Source organism: Convolutriloba macropyga, chromosome 5 (assembly GCF_964194025.1).
Source record: "Convolutriloba macropyga chromosome 5, txConMacr16.3, whole genome shotgun sequence".
Lineage (NCBI taxonomy): Eukaryota > Metazoa > Xenacoelomorpha > Acoela > Convolutidae > Convolutriloba > Convolutriloba macropyga.
In genome coordinates this window covers 24,168,134-24,188,596 of record NC_134472.1, presented here as the reverse complement: position 1 = coordinate 24,188,596, position 20,463 = coordinate 24,168,134, and the positions used below count along the sequence as shown (strand labels likewise).

General features: G+C 35.6%; 1 protein-coding gene across 2 annotated transcripts in view; it reads right to left on the bottom strand.

Moving 5' to 3' along the window:
* Positions 1 to 781: 781 nt before the first annotated feature.
* The window catches only part of LOC142339254 (uncharacterized), an 80,653-nt gene continuing 60,971 nt past the window's right edge, over positions 782 to 20,463 (bottom strand). For both annotated transcript variants that reach the window (XM_075389126.1, XM_075389128.1), the window contains 6 exons: positions 20,032 to 20,433; positions 15,445 to 15,642; positions 14,861 to 15,047; positions 9,977 to 10,191; positions 8,621 to 8,666; positions 782 to 1,096 (listed from right to left, as the gene is read on the bottom strand). In XM_075389126.1, the coding sequence (XP_075245241.1) occupies positions 1,030 to 1,096; positions 8,621 to 8,666; positions 9,977 to 10,191; positions 14,861 to 15,047; positions 15,445 to 15,642; positions 20,032 to 20,433 (1,115 nt within the window). In that variant the 3' untranslated portion in view covers positions 782 to 1,029. The remainder of the gene's footprint in view (positions 1,097 to 8,620; positions 8,667 to 9,976; positions 10,192 to 14,860; positions 15,048 to 15,444; positions 15,643 to 20,031; positions 20,434 to 20,463) is intronic.

Below are 20,463 nucleotides of genomic sequence, written 5' to 3'. Positions count from 1 at the left end.
CAAATTAGATGCCATCAACCTTCACAGCATATAACTCTCATCATACCACATATTTTGAGCAAGCTCTTGGGCATAGCGTCACCAAACCTTTATGAAAAACTGCGATGCCTGCCTCGTGTTTCATTGCTTGAGTTTCCTCTTAACTCTTACGTCCGTGGTCAGAAAATTACTGCTCAGTAGTTTCCGTTCTGTAGTCCGACTGATCTTACTGCTCATTATAAAGTGTTGACGAAAAGCGTCCACTGAAATCTTTGACACCCATTGACGCCCCTAACAGCTCTTAGACAGCTGTTTCAAATTAAGGTCTTCAAAATTGTGCAGTTACTGCTTGATCGCTATTTGAAAAGAACACTTAATGAATCTCCTCAGAAAATTGAAGAAAATACAGTTAACGACTTTTTCTGGTTTCTTAAGGACTTTACGCCCACACTCAGATGAGCTATCGAATATCCTTTTTGTATAAACAAACTACGTTGAATTAACTAATTGCCATCATAACTTAGACTAATGCTACTACTCAAATACCATTTACCCGAGCTCAGCAGACGTTAAGTGCAACTTTTTTCAATCCTTGACGGAAAATGACATCTAGGTTCCCAAAATTTCGCGCCATCTGCAATTCTGCCACTTCCAACCATCACCCTGGTCAAAATCATCACCCGGGCGCTCATCAACTAACACCCTTCCCCCAAAACACTGTACAATATTGCACTTTACAATATGAACATGCCAACTCAAAAGGATTATGATAATTATCTTGAGCTAATTTACTTGTAAAAAATTTTCGGAGAAGTGTTAAAATTGAATCTTATAATTTTTGAAATGCAGAAATGAGAAATATTTACAATAACAGTGATGGAGTATTATTTACAAAAATTAACAATTTACAAATAAACATTTATGCGGAACAATTTAATCTACTTCCGTGTTACTATTAGATGATAGAGAAAGCTAAACATTTATTCTGCAGTATTTGGATATGAGGCCACGCCTCTATTTCTTTCTCTTGTCACAGTTGGCAACATTTCGTCAAGACAAGAGACCGTAGCAAAGTATGATTTTGTCAAAGCTCACAAATACTCCCTTACGAAAGGCACTGAAACAGTTGATCTTCTGTAAATTGAGCAAATATGGCACCGGTTAACGTCGGACAACTGCTTTCCAACAAACTCAATCAAAATGAGCTCAATGCGTCGGAAAAGTCAATCAAAAAGTCATATCACTTAAGTGTTAATTATGCATAAAAAACACTACCCTATTTATTGCTTCAAACGTTGTTTGAGAGCAAACAAGGCTAATCCACATCGGCTGTGCTTTGCACAGTAAGTGTTCCAACCTAAAAAAAACGAATCTCCAGATTGCCAGAAAGCAGCCGCAATAGCTTCGTAGATCTCCGGCGTAAAAAAAGACAGACCAAAAAAATTACTCTTCATTAAAGGATGAGATGTCGTATTTTGATTAAGAATCTGTGTTATTGCTGCCTCTATTAGCTGCTCTAAAATAACCTTCATTTAGAGTGACACACATTCACTTGACCTTATCTCTTTGAATTAAAGTAAAGAAAAGTCAATTTCAAAGTGAGGAAGTCATTTTTGAGAGTGAGGTAAGTCACGTGTGCTGAAAAACTTAATCGCGCAACTGAACAACAAACTTGCTCCACTAAGATGAGAAATGACGTCACGCACGCACTTCAGTGGAAATTGCATGAACGAATGAACAAAAAGCAGATTATGACGACAAAGTGATTATGACGTCATATGGTCGTAACAAAAATTTTGACGAAATAAAAAACCAAGAGAAGGCCAATAATAGCCCCAGCTATTGCTGTGAGTCTATTAATAAACGTTTTTAATAGCCATCAGATGCTCAAATGAATAGCATTTAGGCGCTGTCCATCTTCCGACACGAGTTTGTGTTTAGGTCAATCTGCTGAAGAAACTCAATAAGAGAAAGCGTCTTTTGTCCATTCACTACTGTCCATTCATTACATCACTGAAGGGCCAGGTGTGAAAAAATTCCATGTGAAAGGCAATGCGAGAAGAATGCCTTGTTCACGTGCGGCATTTTCAAATCTTTCTCAACTTCTGAATTAAGTTTATTTCTAGCCGAGGTGGCCTTTTCACTTACTTAAACAATTTTAAGCTGAGAATTTACGATCAGTTTAAGCATCTACTAGATTTCAAGACCTTTTCGTATACGGGTCGATTTCTCTGGCATAGTTCGCCATCAGTTGAATAGACAGTCACTCACGAAGTAAAAACAATTGGATACCTCCTGGCAAGTTTATTGAGGGAGCCTCGGAACTTAAGGAGACTTCCTTTGAATACTGTTCACATCATTTAAATCTATTGGGCTTCATTTCAAATTCTTGTCTGCTCCTAGGTTTTCCCGGCGTGCGCCGTTCTAACAGTTCTCCTATTTTGTTGTAAAGCATTGATTAAACGTATTGTTTCTCACTTTACGTTCGGGATAACTGTATTAAAACAGCAACTTCTGGCAATGCCCACAGTACATTATCACTTTTTGTTCCTGTCATTTTGCGCCATTTTTTGGTGCGAGCTTCCTTATTTTAGCGTAATAAAAGTTATTTGAATTGTTATTTGATAATATTTGAGTCCAATTTTGCCTCGAGATGATTACTCTGTTTCCATCTGTGTTCTAATAATTCCCCTTACGTTTCGTTTTTCGATTCACTTGAGTCAGGCCTGACTTCAGACTGATGATTCGAATTGAATTAAAAGAATGAGGTCAAGAGTTTGTTAAGCAAGCAAATTTTACCCAATATAATGATTGAAGTTGATAATTTGAAGACCTTGAGAACGGTCGTTTCTTTTTCTTTGAACTCTCTATTGCTTCGTGCGAAAGAAAAATTACCGAAATAACTGAAAAAGAGCATAGCTCAAATTGAAAAAAGTTTCTATAGTTGTTACGATTTCCAAGTAATTATTCTAATTCGCATATCAAAACCGCGGGCCAATAAAAAGCAAACTAGTATTGAAGTCGGAGAAAGTTAAAGATTTATACAGAGTCATTTCTAAAAAGTTAAAATTCGTAATAATTAATTGATTACGTACATTTGTTTTTGAGTTATTCTTTCTTGTTAGTATTATCCTTATTGTCAACGAGCAAGTGCAAGGAGGATTTATGTTTTAAGGAGGACGATTTGGTAGTGTTCGTGAGTACCCCAGAATCACAAAAGCAAAAGCTGAGTAAACATAAAATCCAAATCATACAAAAACAGTTTTTTTATTATTTTTTTAAACTTTTATTCGTTATCTACTGTTGAAAAAGAAACAACTCAAAAATGGAAGCTAATACGAACGCGGATCAACTAAAAGAGATGCAATTGCGGGAAAAAACTTCGTTACAAGAACAGGTTAATGAATTACAAGGGCAACTAGATGAATTAAAGGGAGAAAATTATTGCTATAAAACGAGGATAGAAAAACTTGAAACTGAGCAAAAAAATTTGCAAGACCGAACTCGTGCTCAAGAGCAATACAGTAGAAAAGACACGTTGGGCATTTGTAACCCACCATTTGATGCGCAACGCAGCGAAAACGTACTTCTCGACACTCTCTGGTTCTATGAAGAATATCTCGGGATAAGACTACATGAAACGAGAATAAAAGCTTGCCATATACTCCCTGGGACTGGAAATGATTATGTATTGCCATCAGTTATCATCAAATTCATTTACTTTCACGATAAGAACAATGTCTACAAGTCACGCAAATTATTAAAGAAAATAAAAAACGAGATAAACGGTCGAAACATTTATATTAATGAGCACTTGCCAAAAGTTGATGCTGAATTGAAAAATGAAGCTAACAAACAAGGTTTCATAACTTCAACAAACAACTGCAGAGTTTCTGTTCTGGTATCGAAGGCTAACAACACCATCGGTTATCATCGTATCAATTATACGAGCGATCTTGCTAATGTTCCAAACGCTATCAAACGTAAAGATGCCAGTAATAAACGCAAACTGGAAAAAGACAACGATGGGAAATCAATTTGTTCTCCCGACATGAAACGAGTCAACCAACAATAAACTAGAACAGTGAACCAAACACGAAATCATGAGTGTGTATTTGTTGCGACCAAATCAAAAAGATTTTGTTTTGTATTGTGTATGTGATAAAATAACTTACTTAAAATAAGGTGCGAAGCAGAAAATGATTGGTCTTCTTTCAACATAAGCGCTTCGTATTGGAAACTGTTTCGCTAATCGGCTAGTTAAATGAATTTTTTAGACGATTTTCAACGTACCTTTTTTATTCTGTTTTCTTTTCTTTTTTTTTCTAAAGGCAACAAGAATAGCGATATCCGCTTCTCTTGCTGCCTGAGTATATTACAAAAAAAATATTACTCCTTGGCTTTGCGACATCCGCATTGTCCAACTTTAATTCAAGTATTTTTCTTATCACTTTCAGACAATTCAGCTGCGACATCCGCACTGAACTTTCTGAAAAGTGAGTGGTTGGTTTTCTGTCAAGTTGAGCGATATCCGCTCTTCTTGTACGCAGATGACTACACTGTAATTAACAATTAGATTCAAGATAACGGATACAGCAAAAAATAGTTGAAAATTATAATGGGGGAAAACCGATCACTACGTTCTTTTCAACAAACAACGATGTCTTCAACACATAGTCTACTTCTTCAAAACATAAGGTCTCTAAGAAAAAATATTGATGAGCTGCAGATTCTAATAAAATCGTTGAATTTGCAGCCATCTTTTCTTTGTTTGACTGAAACATGGTTATCGGACAATCATACGAATCACCTGTTCAAAATTGACGGATATAATGAACCGTTAACATGCAACCGTCAACAAAAAGGGGGCGATGTTGCTATTTTCTCAAAGAAAGGAGTAGTGATGGAACTTCAAAAAAAACACAAAGTAACAATATACAAATTTTAACAGCCAAGAACACTGGAGCCGTTGCTATCTATGTAACGGCTGTTTACATGAAACCTAATGCTCCTGTAAACGATTCCTTGATTGCGCTTGAAAACCATCTTAGTGATATCTACTTACAACCAGATAACAAATATTCCATGTGGTGACGTTAACATTGATCACATCAAGGAATCGAGCAGAAAAACTAATCTACAAAATAGTCTTAGCTGTTTTGGTTTGCAATGTTTGAACTCAAATAAACCAACGAGAGAAACTGAGCAGAATAGTTCAGTTATTGATGTCTACTCTAACAAAAAATTCCAAGTAGAGATTTTTGAGACATCAATAACTGACCATTATACTCTAACGGTACCGAGAGTTGCAATCGGAACACAGCAAGATAGGAAAAATACCCGTCATCAAAACTGGAATTTGCTGAAAAACCGCGAATCAAAAGAAAAACTGAATTTTCTAACGCTTATTGAGCTGCAAAAGTCCAAAAAACTATTTGAAACGAAGGATATACACTCATGCTTTGAACACTTTAATTTAGAAGTACAGGAAATAGTGAATACATTTATTGCAGAAAAAATTAAAACACCAGGACAAAATAAAAATTGGGTTGACAAACAAATCAAAAATTTGTCTAACAAAAAACATTTTGTATAAAAAATACAAAAGTGAGAGTTCACTGGAAAATTGGGAGCGTTATTTCGCTGTAAAAAGACGGCTAAGAAAAATTGTCGACAAAACGAAACAATTACATTTTCAAACACTAATTGCTGCCGAAAGCAGGTCAAATAATAAATCTTTTTTCGAAACATTTAATCTTCTAACCGGGAAAGAATCTGGATCAAAGCCAAATTTGACTGTCGAGCAGTGCCAGGAGTTTAATCAGTTTTTTACTTCTGTCGCTGAGAAAATGAACAAAAAATGTAAGGGCAATTGGAATCCTGACAAAATTCCACAAGTGCGCTGCTCAATGTATCTTACAAAAATGCTACCAACGACGAGGTTGAAAAAATTGTAATGTCCCTAATAACAAAATACACAAGTGACTGTTTTGAGATAAGTGTTTTCGTAATGCAGTCTTTAATTTTCGGGATTTTAGACACACTGACATTTCTCATTAACAAAGCATTGAAAGCACAAACATTCCCAGAATGCTTGAAGAGGGCAGTCGTTGTCCCAATTTTTAAGTCTGGAAATGTTTCTGAAGCTAAGAATTACAGACCCATTTCGTTATTACCTGCCATATCGAAAGTCTTCGAAAAGATTATCTACATAAGAATGACCAGTTTTCTCAAACATACAAATCAACTGCACAACAATCAATTTTGTTTTCGATCAAAACTGGGCACCATAGATGCCTTGATATCAGTTGTAGATTCAATCAGATACAATTTGAACAAACCAGCAATTTCAACACACGCAATCTTTCTGGACTTAAAAAAGGCATTTGATACAGTAGATCATTCAATTCTCCTAGAAAAGTTGTGGAGAATGGGATTCCGTGGACCTATCAATACCATACTAAAAAGCTATCTAACAAACAGAAAACAAAAAATACGTTGCGGAGATACTGAATCCTCATTTTTGCCTTTAAGAATAGATGTAACTCAAGGCTCAATTTTGGGACCATTACTGTTTATCTTGTATGTAAGCGATCTTCCGGAGGCTACAGCGAACCTAACAATGACACTTTACGCCGATGACACAGCTTTCATACAACTCAGTCAATCAGATCTCAGTCAGCTTGTCTTAGGCATGAAACAAACAATTGATTGGTTGGACAAAAATAAATTAACTTTGAACTTCGATAAAACTTTTTTTCAGTTTTCAAAAAGGGTCGAAACAAAAGCAATCAAATATCATTTGAGAGAAATCTCCTTGAAAACAAAAAATCGGTGAGGTATCTGGGAATCCTGATTGACGAAAAACTAAGTTATAAAGATCACATTCTGTATTTTTTGTGCTAAATTCTATAAGCTGAGAACTGTATTACACAAAAATTAACTAATTTTTGCTTACAAAACTTATGTGCAACCGATCTTACAGCATGGAGTTTTAATCTATGGTACAGCTGCAAAGAGTGACATCAAGAAACTTAATAACAAAATCAAACATCTAGTGAGAATTGTATATGGGAAACGTAAATTTGAGTCAATTGAAAACTTCAGAATTGCAGCAAAAATTTATAACATAGAAGAGTTACATTTATATGAGCTATTGAAATTAGTTATTAAAAAAATAAGGGAGTTAAATGAGCACAGTACAAAAAATGCTTTTTTGGGAACGAACGATTAAAACAAAATTAAAACACAGAATATGCGCAAAACACTTAAAACTTTTGTGTGAAGGACCAATTAACATAAAGATCATTTCAACAAGAGCCAGAAAACTTGGTAAAAATACTGAAATTTCAACCTCGTTTCATTGAAGAAATAGCAAAACTGTCTGTAATAGGTTGTAAAGATTTTGCTCATCGGTTCCGTGATAACTTTATATTAGGCAGTGCTGATTTGCTAGAAGGTTTCTACTGAGTTTTTTCCTCTTCATGTTTTTCCGAACCAAATGATTGCAATAGATCAAGACGCTAAATTTTCTGCTTCATGAGGCACCACATGACGAGGCAACACTGCCTTTTGGTGTTCTCTCGGTTCAGTAAGTCTGTATACAAAAAGTGTAAAAATATATACATTTTTATTGTTTGTCTGTTCCGAAAACAATTTATTATTATTATTATTATTATTAAGTTAAGGTTAAACGAATCAGTACTAGCTGATGAAGCTCGCTCTAGAGGTTACCTGAAAAATGTCGACTATTCTAAATCTTTTGATCGTCCGATTAAGATCTTCCATTTAAGAAAACTTTTAAGAACCTTTTTAATGGAATGATCATATAGTTCATTATAATTCTGAAGCATATTTAAGCCAATAAATGTACACAAAGCATGAAAACATCAGAGAAAAAGGAAAATGACCCTCTTTTTTCGAAAAACACGAAACTTGAGTCAAAGTGTTCTTATTTGGTGCGTAAATTCTGCATATTCGGTTAGATTGTTAACTTACACGTAATACAGCTTCTAAAATGAAGGCTATTAAGCATATTACTAATGTCGGCTAGCAAACGCTTTAATGAACTTTGATAACTTAACGCATTATGTCTTAATGACCGGGCTTTTATATGTTTATCCCCTTTCTTTTGATTTTGCTCTTTTGACTCTGACCGTATTCACTACATTACGTAATTGAATACGTGAAAGAACTTAAAATACATTCAGTTGAAACAATGAGTGACGTAAGTCAGAAGTCACGCATGAAAATCGTGACTACGTAAAACGAAAAACGTGCTCAAAAGGTAAATCGAATTTAAAAAAGGAGAGCACCTTAATAAAAACTGTTGAGAGGCTGACGGCGGCTATTAATCATGTATAAGCCCAACTTGATTCACAATTGCACTATACTGGCAATAAAGCTACAAAGCCCCGACAAACACAACAACTGTAGGGAAGCTGTGTGAATGTGAACCTCCCAATCAAAAGCTCGACAATCAGGGACGAGTGTAGACTTAAATTCAATTTAAGTGATTTTGTTACATTTTTGATCTTAAAACCTTAAAATGCAACATCAATTTTCAGATCTTCAAAAGCTTTTTCCCGTTTGGGCTACTTCTGTAATTTGTTGTCAGTCCATTAAAGATTTTTTTACTTACCAGTTAAATAGCCGCTTCCCATGGTAAGTTCCATCGTGTTTTCCAACTGAAATCAAGTAATTCTGTTATCTATCTATTTTTGGCGAGTTCACAGCCCCCCTTCTAGATAAATATCCGCGTTTTTGCATGAAAAACGGTTGCCGAGGAACAATAATTAATATAACCGACTAACGTCGGGCGAATTGCTCTCAAACGACCGGCGAGCGGTTGGCTTCGTCAACAGCTAACCACGGTTTAGCGACCTCAGGGTACTACCTCTTTATCCCGTTTCTGAAGACGAAAGTCAATGGGTCAGACAAAAAATCGGCTGAACGAAAAATTGCATAAAGGACAAACAGGATTAATATATTAAAATAAAAATTAAATTACAAATTACTGATATTAAAATCTTGAAGAACATTCCATTACATCTATAAACTATGCAATAAAACATCAAACCCTAGAGGAAATTCCGTGTCTCTTGAGGCCAGAGAAACCTAAAAAAAAGACAAAAAAAAGCAAGCTTCAAAAAAGCCAAAAGTTGCGATATTAAAAGTTGAAAATTCATCCATGGCCAACAAAAATTTTCCAGTAACTTATTATCAAACCCTAACGGAGGTTTTCTGACCCCTGAGGCTCAAAAAATCTGAATAATGGTTATAAATGTCAACAAATTGGAAAAAAATGGCAAAAAATATCAAAAATATGCCAAAATTCGTGATGTTAAAATATTGCAAGACATTCCATTTAATCTAGAAATTATTCAGTAACCTATTTTCAAAACCTAGAGGAGGTTCCTTGGCTCTTGAGGCTGATAAATTCTAAAAAACTACAAAAAATTTCAGAAGAAACTTGAAAAGCTAAAAAATTGCTAAAATTTGTAACATTAAAAAGTTGAAAAACTATTCCATTGCCATTAAAAATTTTTCAGTAACTTATTATCGAACCCCTTAGGATGTTTCCTGGCCCCTGGGTCTGGAAAGACCTGAATAAGGAAAAAAATGTCAAAAAATTTGAAAAAATTGCACGTTTTGTCAAAAAATTGCTAAAATTCGTGATATTAAAATGTTGAAACCATTCCATTACAAATAGAAACAATGCAGTAACCTATTATCGAACCCTAGAGGAGGTTCTTTGACACCTAGGGCTGATAAAAAGCAAAAAATGTCAAAAATTTTCAAAAAGCTTGAAAAAAATTGCAAAATAGTAAAAATTTGCGTTTTTAGCAATCGGTTGTTCGTCCGTAGCTAGCCATATTGCTACAAACTTCGCTTGAGAGCAATTAAAAAGAGATTGTAAAGGCTAGATGCATATAACCTCAACCGCCTGGGTGGAGAACCGAGTTTCACAAATGGAATGATTTAACAATGGACATACCTCCCGATTCTAGTTCTACTCCGAGATAGAAGTCAGTCCTGCCTGGCAGCCTACCCACATACTTGATCACTCCGTGAGACACTTTGCCCCCCTTTCGAGAGAATTTTACTCTATCCCCCTTTCTGACATCAGAGGGCACTTTGGGCACATAGAACTTGGGACTGGAGAAAGCAGCAGACGAACCACTCATCTCTCCCCCACTTGTAGTCAAAACGCTAAATAAACAAAATTTTGTGATTGTTTCCTTTTTCCACCCGTGAACCGATTCTCGTTTTTACTATGTGCAAACACATTAATAATTGTTTTTGCACTAAAATTGTTTTCACAGCCTAATCTGAGGTGGGATGAGCCATTACACCTTATACGTAACAGATATGAATTGAAGAGGGTCATAATCTACAGAAGCGGAACAGTTGGAAAGTTTCAACCTTAACCAACTTATTAAAAGACACGGAGTCTCGGTAATGTGCTAACGCACACAATCCGATCTTCGTCCAAATTTTTGTCAACTAGTAGACACAGTGAAATTTTAAAAACAAGCAGATATTTAAAGGCGTAAGACATGAGAAATTTCATGAATGTCTGTATTCTGAGATCAACCAACTCTTTTTACTTTTTCAGTACCCACCCAAAAAAGGACAAACTTTGTCAAGATTGAATACTTTGCAAAAACAAGTCAAAGCAGCAAAAAACAGAAGAAAAAAGATAGTTTTAACACTACAATTATAAAAAGCAGCTAAAAAACTACAATGAGACCTTGTAGCACCTTTGCAGATATTTAATTTTCAGCTAGATAATACTAACTTCTAAAAATATAACACCTTGCATCAAATTGAACAACACAATTAGAAAGGTATGAATTATACCTGAGTTCTTAAAAACATTCGTTTTTGAGATGATAATGATGTGAAAAATAACGTAAAATTATGGCCTCAGAAATTCAAACTGGCCCCAGAAACTTTCTTAGTATCCAAACACTCAACATAACAATACAACCAAACACTCTACACACTACAAATTTACAAATACCAATTTAAATAGCCTACAATCATTGAAGCTAACTTGATGCATAAATATATACCGGCAAAAATGTGAAAAAAAATCTAAAAAAGTGAAATCTATTTAACGTTACCGAAAACTCAGTTTTACCAACAATGGCTGCATTTTTATCAGTGGGCAATTTTTCTGTAAAAAGCCAACGTAGAGTAGACACTCAGTTCATCTGCACAGACATTGATGGTAAGTTTTCAACAAAAGAAGAACATTTTTTAGTCTGAAAGAAAATAAGTTAAATCAATCAATTGTTGCTTCCTTCGCCAAGTTAAACCTATCTTTTGCAAAACTGAAGAGTGATTAATTTGACGTCAACTATCGATCAATCGTGCTATTTAACAGCAAACAAGAACCGAAAATGAAGAAAACATTTAAACATAAACCGACAAATGTCGGAAGAATTGCTCTTGAACGACAGGCGAGGCAATTTAATTCAGGGTCTGTAGCCTAAATCAAATTTTCTTTATGGGTGCAATAAAACTTTTCCCGCCAAGATTCGAATCCCTGACCTCACGATCCAAAACCACAAGCACTAACCACTGCGCTACGAATCACTTACCTCTGCTATTCTGCAACCGATTTTATATTAGCAACACGCTTTACTTCGGAGCAATAGAGATCACTCAAAAATGAAGAACGAAAGCGTGAAAAAGTCACTTGAGAAGTCAAAGAATGTTGTAGAAGAAAAGCGCAAAACTGTCAATCAAAAAAATTGCATAAAAAAGACACACGTTTACAATAATTGCTATGAACTTCGTTCAAGAGCAATTAATGAGTATTTTCAGTTTTATCCGAGTTCCCTAAAAGCGTTTTTAATGCAGTGAATAAAACCAATCTGATAACGGACCGATTAAATGGTAAGCATCAAACATAACCGGCAGATTGTCGAAATAGATGCGAAAAAATAGACTTGCGTGCCGTATAATACAGATAGAAACAGATACAGATCTAAATTGAAAAATCGACGCCGCTCAAAAAGCTATGTAAAAAACATTCAGCGATAAATTAATAAAACTTGTTGAAATTCATTCCACCGAAGCCTTTTATTAGGGCCCTTACTGCACATATGAGTTCCTTTGACCTTAAACTAATTCAAATTAAACTTAAGATTTAAAGTGCAAAAGTCATTTTATTGAGTAAGTAAGTCACGTATGATCAAAATCTAATCACGCAAATGCATTTAATACTTTTTCTAGAGAGAGTGAGAAATGACGTCACGCGCGCAAACGCTGTTAGTGAGAGGAAGAAGTCATTCAGAAAATTTGACTTTTTCAGCTTTGCTGTGTGAACAAATGTAAAACGAAAAAGAGCGTCAGACGACTAAACAAAAAAAACCAAGAGCACCGCAATATAGCCCCGCTCAGCTTACAGCTTCGCAGCTATAAAAATGATGGTCAAGTAAAATTTAAAAAATCAGCTAAAATCAAAAAAAGTTGCGAGCGAAAATTGCACTGCGCAAAAAATGGACGAAAATTATTGCCAATTCGATTGCGAAAACCACACCAATTTTTACAAAATCAGTAAACTTTATTCCAATCACTCTGCTGAAGAGCGGAAGTGCAGTTAGCCTTCTTTCCAGCCGAAGAGTAAGCCAATGGTTCCTCTGCGGTCATTGCTTTTGTGGAAAGTTGCAAAATGCTGATTTTGAGCATTTTTTATTAAAAGGGCTACATTTTCAAAAAATTTAGCCAGGATTTTAGCAGAAGTCACGCGAAACAAATCAGTAACCATCATTTATCTATGAAAATAAAACGAGTCCATTAAGATGATCTTACCAAAATGTAAAGTTTGGAAAAAAGAACTAAAATTTCAAGAATGATTTCATAAATATACAGTAATTTAAACCTCAATAACTCCTCGAAAGCGACTGAATTTCATATTAAAATTTTGTGAACTCGGTGGGATTTCTTTTGAGACTTCTCATATCATTCTAGGCCAAACATCGATCGGCAAGTATTATCTGAAAAAAAAACGGCTGAGCATAGTTACTCCCATTTGAGCCTTAGGGATGCAAGGGTTGAGGGGGGAGGGTAGGTTTGGGAAGGCTGGACTAGATCGACAAACATTTAAGATTAAGAGCCGACCTTCAGACCATGAACTTGTCTCTTCAAAAACATTCTCGGTCAATCGCAGCTGCTCAGCCAATTAATACCCTCCGGGCTTTACCTGTTTATCCCGTTTTTGAGAACGAAAACTTAAAATGGTCTGACAAAAAACATCGGCCAATCGAAAAATTGCATAAAAGACGGCAGGACTAATATAATTGCTAAAAATTCGTTTGAGAGCAATCAATAAACATAGCTGGCAGATTGCCAGAAAATAGCCGCAATAGATTCGTAGATCGGCAGTCTAAAAAAACAGTAAAAAAGACAGACCAAAAAAATTCGTCTTTTCATTGAAGGCCGATCTGTTATAATTTGATTAAAAATCTAAGTTATTGCTGCCTCTATTAGCTGATCTCAAATAACCTTCATTTAGAGTGACACGCACCCATTTGACCTTATCTCTTTGAATTACAGTAAATAAAAGTCAATTTCAAAGTGAGGAAGTCATTTTTGAGAGTGAGGTAAGTCAAGTGTGACCAAAAATTTAATCACGCGCATGAACAAAAAAACTCGCTCCACTAAGAGCGAAAAATGACGTCACACATGCAATTCAGTTGAAATTGCATGAACGAATGAACAAAAAGTGGCTGTGACGTCATATGGTCGTAACAAAAATCATGACGACGAAATAAAAAAACATAGCAGGACAAGTCCTGACGTATAATTCAAAAAATTTTCATTGACTAAACAGAAAAACCAGACCTAGAATGGACTAAGAGTGAATTGAGAAAACCATGTTTAAAAAATTCTGATAAAAAAACAAGAAAAAAAACAGAAAATCAATGTGAAAATGCCGCATGCGAACAAAAAAACCACTAACGGGAAATGAAAATTTAATTCACACAAACTAGGCCTAGAATGAGCTTTGAATGGATTGGGAAAACCATTTAGAAAAAAATCCGATCCAAAAAATCGAAAAAACAGTAAAAATCAGAATGAAATTGCCGCATGTGAACAAAAAATCACTACCGAGAAACCGAATTTTTGTTCAAACACCATTTTCTCACTCTACTTTAAAATTAGAGCGAAAAAAATTCACGCCGCAAAACCACTCGCTTTTTCGCTCCATTTCCTGTTTCGGCGTGACCAAAATCACTACTGCAATTTGACTTCAAAAATCATGAAAATGTGTGAACAGATCTTAAAAAAAAGACAGCGCCCCAATACAATTCAAATTCTTTGAATTGTAAAAAAACCAAGAGAAGGCCAATAATAGCCCCAGCTATCGCTGTGCGGCTATTAAACAATAAACCCTTGGAGTAAAAGTAGAAGCTCTTATTGTGACCCACTATGCTAGAAAATAGAAAATCTTTCTTGATTGGACTCAGAAATTATTAATTTTGTTGAACTTTTCCTAAATTCCTTAGGGAAAACATTTTTTAAAAAAACCTTGTCTTCTTAACAAAATAAATTCGGAAAACCCCTCCAAATGAATATTCTCCGCTGTAGGGGCTTTCCAATGATACCATTGATGTCTTCCTCGTACTACTATTTTGGGGGGTCAACAATGACAGCACAAACAAGCAAGCCTAGCATAGCCTTCCCTCATTACAGGAGGCCGGAACAAAAAGCCTGCTTCACTAGTTACAGCCCTCAATTTAGTGGGTGAAAATTGAAACCATCGAAGAGGTCTAATAGTTGCAGAATGAGACTGTTATTTGCATTACCATCAAGTTGTTACTGTCATGTAGCAATACAAGGTAGTAACGTTATCACTTTTACTAACTTTGTAGAACCATGCCGACGAAAATCGCTGCTGCGATTGTTGTTAGTCGTGTCCCTATTTTTCTTCAAGTCCATGTATTTTGTATCCAGATTCAGTTTCTGTGAGGTATTGAAAGACGCCAAATCGCCAGAGTTGAGCCTCCGGTTGTGGCTGAGAGCACTTGACTGCAGTGCTGCAGGCATCCAGCCTGTGAAAACTTAAAGATTAATAAAGTGAGAATATCTACTAGCTCATCAAGTAATTGTTAGGAAATCATCTTGCATGTGCGAATTGATTAATGTACCATCGGGCAGAGTTGAGAATATTATTAGAGAAACAGACATTTTATTTCTCGCCGTTGATAATCGAAGAATCGCAAAAGTAATGATGAGTGCTGATTGAGGCAAACAAACGTTTCGATCATTCAGCATGTTTTACATCTAATGTTCTCGTAGGCAGCCCTAATGTTCTCTAATGTTGATAGCAGCAAATTTAGGTCAGTTTTAACGAAAGAGGATTACAATGGCAACAACGAGAACAAAATTAACTCCCTTCGTATTCTCATATACTGTAATCAATCATGCGAGTGAAAACCGTTAACTAACCGTCAGTTGATTCCACATCCACAGTAGAGGTTGACGAATCAACATCATCCACTACTACGGAATCTAAATCCATTTTGTATCCCCGTTTCTTTCCTTTCACTTTATTGGAATCCCCTAGACTCGGATAACTTTTGTTCAGCCTCTCTTCATATAGCGAGTCCGGGTTCCGCTTTGTTCCTTTCTTTCCAATAGCGCCATCTAAATTCAAAGACTGCACCATTGCAGGTTCCAGCTGCACCATTGAAAACGAAATTGAAAATCATCTCGGTAGATTGCCGGAACAGGGATGGCAAGAATTATTTAAAAAATTGATTGTTTTACAAAACGATAAAGTGCGTTCTAATTTGATTGCATTTCGTAGTTAGACATTTCGTAGTTCGATTTGAGACATTAGCAAAAAAAAATTGACAGGGTAAATAAGTCTAAACATAGCCGGCAGATTGCCGGAAAATAGCCGCGATAGACGCTGGTGGCCTTCCATGAAATGGAATTAGATAGACAGATCGACCACCAGTCCTTTTAAAGACCACTAGACTTTTTGGGTTGGATTCGGACTGCCAATTTTATGACACACAATCGGTCTATAAGGAAAAAGCCCTAAGAGCTTTTTCAACATTGATAATCGAAATCAAAAGCTCAAGACTAATACTCAAGAATTAGGGCATAAAAGTTTGACACTACTTAGAAGCATAGTAAATGTTCATAAAATTTAAAAGTTCTACAAGTGAGTTCAGAAGTCATTTTTGTGAGTGAGGTAAGTCACGCAATTGACCTAAAAGCAAAAATGACGTCACACACAAATTTTAACTGCAAAGCAGTAGAAGTCACTGAAGTCATTGAAAAAGTCAACTCCAAGAAGTCAGGTCACAAGAATCATCGATGGAGACGACGAATTAACAAAAAACATAGCAGGACAAATCCTGATGAACAATTCAAATAATTTTCATTGACTAAACAGAAAAATAGACCAATAACGGACTATGAATGGATTGAGAAAACCATTTAGAAAAAAATCCTATCCAAAAAATTGAAAAAACTGTAAAAATCAAAGTGAAATTGCCGCATGTGAACAAAAAACCACTAGCGAGAAAGCGAATTTTTGTTCAAACACGGTTTTCTCACTATTCTTTAAATTTAGAGCGGAAAAAATTTACGCCGCAAAACCACTCGCTTTTTCGCTCCACTTCCTCTTTCGGCGTGACCAAAATCACTACTACAATTTGACTTCAAAAATCATGAAAATTTGTGAACAGATCTTAAAAGACAGCGACCCAATACAATTCAAATTCTTTGAATTGTAAAAAGCAGGACAAGTCCTGAAATACAATTCAAGGAATTGAATGAAAAACTTAGAAGTACTCTACCTGGACAGCAGATCAATTGAACAATGCCAGCCAAAAAACAAACAAAATCATCTCAAAAAGTTGAGAAACAAACAACCAAAACAAAAATATAATCATTGCTAAAACTCTTGAAGCTTTTACCTATTTCAAAAACATGGTCAAAACCAATTTTTGTCTCTGAAATCGGTCCAGTATTATATCTGTAAGACCTGAAAAAATCCATTGGCCCTTGATTCTCGATTAACTCAGAAAATGACAAGATTAAAAAAAATGAATTCAATTGCAAATTTTAATGAAACCCTGCTGAAAATCGTGATGGATATCTTCAACATCATTTCTGAAGATATTTATTTTTGAAGATATTAATTTTTTTTGAAGATATTAAACGAAAACCACCAATTGTTCAACCACTTTCTGTCTCCCTAGAGGGTATCCAGTAACCCAATTCCAAGTCTCAAAAAATTCATTGTCTCATAAAAATCGATAGGTAATAATTATTAGAAAATTCAAATTTCAAAAAATGGAAATTCGTTCTATTGAAATGTTGCTATTAATCCCTGGAGGAGGTGACCTGGCTACCTAGGCAAGAAAAACTGAAAAAAAGACAAATGTTTTCAAAAAACTCGAAAAGCGCAAATTTTATCAAAAAATTTCTAAAATTCGAAATGTTAAATTTTGTTGTAAAAAATTCCATTGACACTAAAAACCATGCAGAAATTTTTTAACAGACCGTGCAATAGCTGTGCTCGAAATATCGAATACAATTCCATTGCTACTAGAAACTATGCAGTGCCCCATTATCAAACCTTAAAGGAGATTCCCTGGCCCCTGAGGCTGGAAAAACTTAAAAAATGGAAATTTTCAAAAACTTTTAAAAACAGTATCATTTTGCGTGTTTGCGTTTGTAATACCAAAACATATAGCTCATAGAATGGCCGTAACAAGTAATTTTGTCTCGCAAAAGACAACTTCAAAAAACTTCAGCCTAAGACTAATCCAACAAAAAACTTTGAACCTCAAATTAAGGCCATCCCAGAAGCTACACCAATCTAAGCACTTGAAGGACCACTAAAGCCCACTTTGGGCCTCTAACGAAACTTAATACCCGCTGGGCTTTACCTGTTTATCCCGTTTTGAAAGATCAAAGTCATTGAAAAATGTGTGGAAACATCTTAACACAGCTCCTCAATACAATTCAATTTTTTTGAATATTAAAAACAGCGATGCCCCCAATAATAGCCGCCAATGCTTCAGGGCTATTAAATAGAACAAACTTCATAAACTGGGCATATAAAACTGGGCTTTACAGGTTCATCCCATTCTATCTTTGATTTCGTTTTTCGATATTGACCGGTTCATTCAGATTGCTTTGATGAACCATTTGTTTAAAAGCATTCTGCGCCGAATGAGAGACAAGTAAAACTAGTCTCAAGAAGTCGAAAAGATTTCACACACAACTTAAAATGAACGGGCAAAACTTTGAAAATGTTAATACAATATGCTATATTGGATTAACAATCGACAATAAATTGTCTATCAAAATCCACATAAAGCAAAAACTCCGTTCTACAGCCTCAACAAATTAGTCAAGAAGAATCAGATGGCTAGAATTTTGAGAGCTATGTTCAACCAATTGTTCAAAATTGGGACTTGGTTTACGGAAATTCTGTTGCTTTGGATATTTCGCAATTACACTGAAAAAACAGTTAACGAGAATCATCTTTCATTTAGAACAACTCAGCGTCTGAAAAGGAGAAAAAATAACGTTCCGAGAGAGCTGCATTTGTATGAAGTTCTCAAATTATTAATTAACAAAATCAGAGGTGATGCGTAGTGTCTCAGATCATGCCCTTGTTTGAAGTAGCTGCTACTAAACACTTCAAAAATGAATTAAAAGAAAAACAACTATGAGCATAGACTGCGGTGATCGAAAAAGGTACACCAATAGGTTGAATTCCAAGGTTCGAAAAATGTAAACACTCTATTATAATTTGAACTTTATTTTGTGAATTTAATCCTAAATATTCGACATGTAAAAAGATTTTGCCGTAGGAAATCAATATTTCATCATTGAAAATCAAGATTTATCAAATCTCTCGTTTTAAGCATCTTAGATTTTATAATAAATGATAGGCACCTGAAAACGGATCAACTGATGATCAAATGGTATACTCCTTTTCTGTTTAGTATGAATGTACATTTGTATGCGATATTTTTTGAACGCTTGGAAACACACAATGAAAAAGAGCCGGCAAATGGCCAAGCAATAGCTGGCGTTGACAACTTGGCCACGCAGTGGCATTTGGACCCAAAAGGAAAACAGAAATGATCGAAATCAACAACCCGTTGGGTCAAAAAGTGTTCTGATTTGTTGTGAGGTTTCAGATTCTAAAAGTAATTCAGCTAAAAAGTAACCTAATTCAGCTTCTAAACTGATCTTTATTCAGGTAAATACTAATGCCAGCTAGCAAACGCCCTAATGAACTTTTATAAACTAATACACTGACTTATTTACCGGCGTTATCGTTTCATCCCGTTTTTTGATTTTGCTATTGCTCTGCACCGCATTCGCTTCATTGCGTAATTCAATGAGTGAAAGAATTTAAAATGCGTTCAGCTGAAACAGTGAGTGAGGTAAGTCAGAAATCAAACGTGAAATTCGCGACTTATGTAAAACGAAAAAAGTGCTCAAGAGGTAAAGCCAATTTTAGAGAGCTCCAAAATAATAGCCGCCCAGAGGCTGATGGCGGCTAATAACAATTTATTGTATTATAAATTGCTAAGGTCATTTTTTGCAAAGCCCATTAGGAGCATCATCTGTAGGGCACTTTCACATGCATACAAATCGGTTTGCGGTTTGAAATAATATCTGGTTTTTTCAGTCAAACACGTTTCATTAGTCTTTCAAAAAAGTTTCAAATGTTTTGATTATTGGTGTTGGGGGCGTACTGTTTGCCTTTTGAGGCTGCTAGACGAGCTTCAATTATATGTCCATTGAATTCAGGTCAGTTTACAGATATAATTAGGAGAAAATCTAGATCATCCCAAACGCAAAAAAAGTTGTATATGCACATTTTTCAAAAAGATATTTTGTCTCAAAAGGCCGCTATATAGCGCAGAACAAAATTTCGGGACAGCTGTTTCAAGCGCACAAAATAATCGAGAAATCATGCGTAAAAAATAAACCGTCCAAAAAACCAACTTGCGTTAAGAACCACCGCGATTCAGACCCCTTATATCTTACCTTCTCCGCCGGATACCAACGTACTGTCACTAGACACCACCTCGTCACTGCTAGAAACAGACGACGACCGCTGGTTCGCATTCAACTTCGACTTTCTCAATTGTGCAGACGAGGAAGAAACTTTATTTCGTTTCCCTCGTGTTGCAGAACGAGATTGTTTGGATCTAATTGGCGACTTCACTCTTTGCTGCCACGCAGAATTATTTCCTGCTTGAAGTGGCTTTGTGTGTTCTAAAGGTCTAGGTGTCACCATAGGGTTGATGCTGAGCAGTACATCTGTAGAATCACTCTCCGCACCTCCGTTCACAAAAGACGACGCGCCCTTCGACTGGTCCAAAGATGGAAAGTTGTAAAGCGTTGAGGCAGCATTAAGACGGTCGATTTGACGCTCCACCACAGATTCTAAACACCAATTTCAAATATAAAAGTTTA